This window comes from Dermacentor variabilis, chromosome 6 (assembly GCF_050947875.1).
Source record: "Dermacentor variabilis isolate Ectoservices chromosome 6, ASM5094787v1, whole genome shotgun sequence".
NCBI lineage: Eukaryota > Metazoa > Arthropoda > Arachnida > Ixodida > Ixodidae > Dermacentor > Dermacentor variabilis.
Window position 1 is genome coordinate 1,512,712 of NC_134573.1, and position 6,025 is coordinate 1,518,736.

Consider the following 6,025-nt stretch of genomic DNA (forward strand, 5'->3'; position numbering starts at 1 on the left):
CTGCTACCGAAACACAGGAGCAACGTTACAGCCAGCTGGACAAGAAAGATTTGACCTTCATGTTCGGTGTCAAACACTTCCACCAGTATTTGTGGGGCCGGAAGTTCGAGGTGGTCACGGACCACAAGCCGCTGTTGGGGCTGCTAGGGCCTGACAAGGCAGTTCCTGTGCAGGCATCACCTCGAGTGGTACGCTGGGCCTTAAGGCTGACAACTTACAGTTACCAGCTGGTTTATCATCCGGGAAAGGGGGGGCCTGGGGACCTGCTGATGCCCTGAGCCACCTACCCCTGCCAGAGGTGCCTGATGCGATTCTAGAACCTTCTGAAGTGTTCATGCTGGAGCACGCGTACCAGGAGGTAATCTCCAGAACTGCGGTATCGCAAGCGACCAGCCGGGACCCAGTCCTGTCTCAGGTGGTCTAGGCGGTGTCCCGCGGGGATGAATTGGTTCAGCAGGCCTGTAGCCACAAGACCGCTGAGCTGAGCTTGCAGCAGCGCTGCCTACTGTGGGGTTCCAGGGTGATGATCCCACAGAGTCTCCAGTCCAGGGTCCTGCAGTTGCTGCTCGCGGGTCATCCTGGTGTGGAAAAGACCAAGATGGTGGCCCGGTCCCATGTTTGGTGGCCTGGCCTGGACATCGCTCACATGGTGCAGAGCTGCCAATTCTGCCAGGAGCATCATCGTGCCTCACGTCATGTGGAAATCACCCCCTGGCCATTCCCACAGAGATGCTCGTCCCATCTACATGTGGATTTTGGATGGCCCTTCAAGGGGTATTACTTCCTGGTGGTGGTGGATGCCTTTTTTAAGTGGGTGGAGGTTCTAGCTGTCACCACTTCATCACCAGGCGCGACCATTGCAGCGCTATGACACATCTTCGCCACCCAGGGATTGCCTGACGTCATCGTGTCCGACAATGGTCTTGCTTTCGCCAGCAATGAGTACCTGGCCTGGCTGATGAAGAATGGAATCCGCCGGAGGATGGTTCCGCCGTGCCACCCTGCTTCAAATGGTGCAGCCGAGCAGGTGGTGCAAACCATTAAGCACAAGCTCAATAAGAGACAGACTGGGGATTTCCGGAAGCAGATTTCCTGAATACTGTTTGAGTACCGGAGCATGCCCCACGATTTCACTGGCCGTGCCCCCTGTGAGTTCCTGCTGGGTCGGATGGTCAAGACACTCTCGGATGTCTTGCATCTGGACCTCCGATCCACAGTGCTCCTGAAGCAACTGAAGCAGAAACTGGCAACTGACCGAGAGTGCCGTCCCAGGTCTTTGCCGGAATTGGGAGCTCCAGTTTTCACCAGGAACTTTCGTCCTGGCCCACCCTGGTCCGCCGGACAGGTGGTGTCTGCTGCCAGCGCCTCATCGCTGCTTCTCCGCGTGCCAGACGGGGCCACGTGGCACAGACTCGCCGACCATGTTAGGCCTTGCCTCAGGACCTGGCCAGCACGCTCGACTGCCACTTCCGAGTTCCAGCCTACAGGAGGACTAGTGGCAATGCCACTCGTTTCCAACGGAGCACCGCCCACCTTGGAGACGGCAAGCGTGGCCAGTGGTGCGGCGGCGCCCATTGAGCCAGTGTCGAGCCCATCACCATTCACTAGGCCGACCACTGCGGACTTTCCGGACGGAGCGAGGCTGGCTCAGGCAGCACCCGGTGTTGCCACGCCCGGCTCGTCAACACCGGTGCCCAGGAGGAGTACTCGACGGTGACCGTTACTCTCCTGGGTAGCAGGCACCGTCGACCCGACTAGAACGGAGGCAGAGCCTCGTACATTGAACTTGAAAGTTTTTTTTTGTTGTGGACAAACAAACTGGGGGTAAGGGGGTGTAACAAGCATGTGACGCCCCTTCAGGCGTAATCTTCGTTGGCCTGCCAGGCTCGGTGACCTGCCAGGCTCCGTAGGCAACATTGGTCACTGCACCCAATAAACACCGACGTGCACAGCTGCTTGACGGTTAGTCGTTGTCCTTCACCACCACACTGCGGCGCGTCCATCAAAGGAGGGTACCTCGAGCCCTCGCTTGTTAACGAACCCGGGCGGATCGTGGTCGAGGGCTCTGTATCGTACTTCAGCTTTCCCAAGGAGCTGGTCAAACTTGAGGCTTAAAAGATTAATGCGTGCAGGAAGGACTGGCGATTACCTGACGCATTTGTTTTGTTCTCAGAAGACTTCACGCCAGGCAGCTACAACGACGATTTGCGGCTGCTCTTCGAGTTTGGGATACCCGTGAAAAAGCCGAGGCTATGGCCAGACGCGGTGCCAGCTGTGCGCATGCACTGACCCATCTGGCAGTGCATGATTTTGTAGCAGATGATGGCTCTGTTCCATGCACTGCATCATGTCACACATGGCTTCGCAATCTGGCAGTGGGTGCTGGAGGGCGGGGCTGCCATCTGCTATTCGCGCAAATCTATGCAACCAGGTGGTCAGTGCACTATAGTGAAATCAAATGACACGCCTGCCATTCAAAGCTAGTCTTGTGACGGGTTGCTTGAAGCTACAAAGAGACCGGTGTGCATCTACAAATGGCCTCGAGAAGGAGAGGCCGCCATACGGTGTGTTGAAAAGATTGCAGCAGTAAACAACTTTTTAGCATCCTGTGCACTCAGGTGATGAAATTAGGAAATTTGCAAGCTGAAATCAGCTAGCATAAGACAGGGGTAATTGGAGATCGCTGGGAGAGGCCTTCGTCCTGCCCAGTGTACATGAAAATAAGCTGATGATGATGATCTTGGAAGATGGTTTGTCAGCTTTCTGAGTGTCATGCGACTACTGTGAATATGTCTGCATCGATTCGGCAGTAAATCGTAACTTTACTCGCCGATGCCCAGCAAAGCAGCGCTGATTAGTCAGAATGTCCTAGGCAGTGTCTGGCCACTGGCCAATCTGATAACAGGCCACACACCATCGTGGAATGCTTGCTGCTAATATATTTGTAGAGGTGGCTCATTGGGGATCAGTCCTGAGATCACGTGCATGGATTAGATTGATGAGTGTTGAAGCAGCATTAAATTTGTCTCTATGTATTGGGCGTCCCCTGATATGCGTCCCTGGGCGTCCCCTGGGCGTCCCCTTGCGCGTCCCCTGATATGTTTTCCCCACATAGCTCCCTTATCCTGCAATCCGGCTTCACCGCGTGGCCTGCGTGATGCCTGCGGCAATCGGTCTGGTTGAGGCGCAGTACGAGAAATGGCGCGAGTGTTGCGCTGCTAATGCCGCCTCCGGCAGGTTTACTTGGGAACGAAAAGGAGAAAGCTCTCTCTCTTTGGCTGCGGATCGGCAAACGCCGCTGACAACTCACGCGTGCACCGATGCTTCTGTGAGACCGTCTCGGGTGGCTGCCTTCGAATGCGCCACCGTTCGCGTGACCGTACCTGCGAATGAGCAGGCGTTGGGATCCAGCATGGGGCGAACATATTCGCTCGTTATCCGGTCGCGGTGAGTCGGGCTTCCTAGATTTGTCGCGCGCCCATCGGCATGTATTGTGTATAGCAACTCGGCTAGCAGGAATTGATCTATGAAAGGTCCCATCTATGTCCCAAGAGTACGGCTGAGAGAACCCCACAGTACTCAACACGATCCGCTTGCCTATCGACGGCTCATCGCCCCTATCTTCACACAGGCTTTTGCACTTTACAAAATGCGTGCTGCTATTGTTGACAGAAGCATCCCCTCCTGACGTGGTGGCTATTTGCGAGTTGAGGCATTTGAGTGTGTTGTGTTTCCATCAGGAGTTTTGTGCAGCAGGGCAGAAGACCATGTCAACTGGGATGGCGTGCACGACGCTCCTCTTGAGCTGAACGCAAATGGTGCCCACTTCTGCGGCATCGAGAACGAGGGCAGCAGTGGCTGTGCACCGAATATATCCAATATTCGGAAAATCTAATTCTTCGAACATTCACTTTTCAGTTTGACTCGGTGATATTAGCACACCCGTTGTTTTTATCCTAGTGTAGTTTGTGACTAGGTTCACAAGCGCTGTCTTATGACTCCTCTGTCTTGCAGCACCAAGCTGTCTAGTGTGGCGTGCCAGGTGATCAAGTCTGCACTGGCGACACCAGCGGGCTTTGCCTTTGCATCACAGCACAGGCAGGCAGAGGACATGGAGGACACCTTTGCCTTTCTCTACCCTTTTGTGCCTTCGTGTTGCAAGGAAAGTCTCACCTTCTGCTACGTGAACATAGTGCAAGGAAAAAAACAAAGGTTGAGCCAACGTCAAATCAAAACAAATAGTTTGAATAGTTGTGTGGTTTACATAAATCCTTGGCTTCTAGACGTTGCAAATTTTAAAGGAGTACTGACACAATATTTTGAAGTGGAGATAGTGCATGAGATCGATTTATGTGGGAACACACACATCATCTGCAAAACATCAACAGCGAATATAGCATAGGACTTACTTAAAATCAATGTTGTATTTAAAATCAGTCTTGAAATATGTGCGTGCAGCCAACCGCAGAACACAGCACCTCGCGAGATTGACATCAAGGAAGGATTGTAAACCAATGAGAAAATGCTATGCCACGAATTTTCATTGGCTGACATCAAGGAAGGATTGTAAACCAATGAGAAAATGCTATGCCACGAATTTTCATTGGCTGCCTTGCTGTTTGCATGTGCTGTTCTTCTCAGTTGTTGCTTGTAGTGGGACACTCTCTGTGTCACTGTAACTGCAGAATTAAGTGGCAGTTTTTGTTATGTCTGCAGATTTCCTGCACTATCAGCTTGACTGTGCTGCACTGACCATTGAACACGGCCGTTGTGAGGGTCTTGAGGTTTGTGCTCGCAGTCGTCGACCCCATTATCTGAGTCGCTGCTTTCTAGTGGGTTGAATGAAAAGTGATTGGCCACGTCTGATACGGCGGCGACTCCCACCTGCAGGAAATCGGCACTGCTGGACGATAGAAACGAGGACAACGACGAAAATGAGGACGATGATGGTGGCGAGGGCATCACAAAGCACATGCAGGCGCAGTACACGAACTAGCAACACGCGCTGGCATTCGTGTCGGAGCATATGTCAGAGGCTTTTGCAATCACGTGCCCAGCTATGCTTACATTCCTTATCTGGCGCATCTTGTTGCTCTCTGAAACCGAAACTTGGACTGGTCAATATAAACAAGACTCCAAATTACCTGTTGCACTCTGAAGTAAATGAGGTTTCATGCTGTGTGTCATTAGCTACTTGTTAAATCAGAAAAAGCCAGATCAAAATTTTTTTGTGTCAGCACTACTTTAAAAATACAAGGTTCTTGCAAAGATGGAAAGGTGTTAATTTCTGGTGTCAGGTTTTTTAAACTAATGTTATTCAGATATTTTTATGTAAGAACACAAATTAAACATATTTTACAACACTAGCAGTACAGAGACTTTGTTTACAGACTTTTGCTGTGTTCTGGTTCAGCCTACCGGGAATTTCGTGATTGTTAAGGTTCTCATTCGCCTGTCATGTGGTGCGATATGTGTCGTACGTTATCGCGTTGCTGAAAAGTGTGACCTTGACTGCGCGACAGTGGCAGTTTAGGCCAATTTGCACAATTTCAGCTTGGTGCTGTTCTGCCATAGCCTGTGCCATTCAGTAGGTAGGCAGACCAACTTGGTTGGCATGCTCAGGGAGAAATTGAGCAGCTCCTTGAGTTCTGGCATACCCTGTCAGTGAAGCTGATGTTTGGATTAGAGGCTTCATTGCACGTTGCTTTGGCTAAGTAAATAAGGTATATTAAAATGTGCAGTGATCTGGCAACACGCATTTACAATCTTTGTTGAGGCACATCTCGGCAGTCGTTGGCATTTCAGGATTCTAAAATGCAACTGTCACCTTGACCTTCCAGCAATTACTCAAAAGCAAACCTTACTGTGCCCCACAAATCAACAAGGCCACAACTGCTGGTTTCTGCACTCTTGCATATCCGTCCAGACAGCATTCTCAAGAGGCGTAGTTCTTTGAAACCGAAACCTTTGCTGAGCCCATTTTCAGGTTGGCAGGCACTTCAACATGAATTGTACAAAACACCAA

General features: G+C 51.4%; 1 protein-coding gene across 1 annotated transcript in view; it reads left to right on the plus strand.

Moving 5' to 3' along the window:
* LOC142584535 (uncharacterized) overlaps window positions 1-4,996 on the plus strand; it is a 714,262-nt gene extending 709,266 nt beyond the window's left edge. The window contains exons 36-37 of the mRNA XM_075694643.1: window positions 4,015-4,212; window positions 4,891-4,996. Of these exons, the coding sequence (XP_075550758.1) occupies window positions 4,015-4,212; window positions 4,891-4,996 (304 nt within the window). The remainder of the gene's footprint in view (window positions 1-4,014; window positions 4,213-4,890) is intronic.
* The last annotated feature ends 1,029 nt before the right edge of the window (window positions 4,997-6,025 follow it).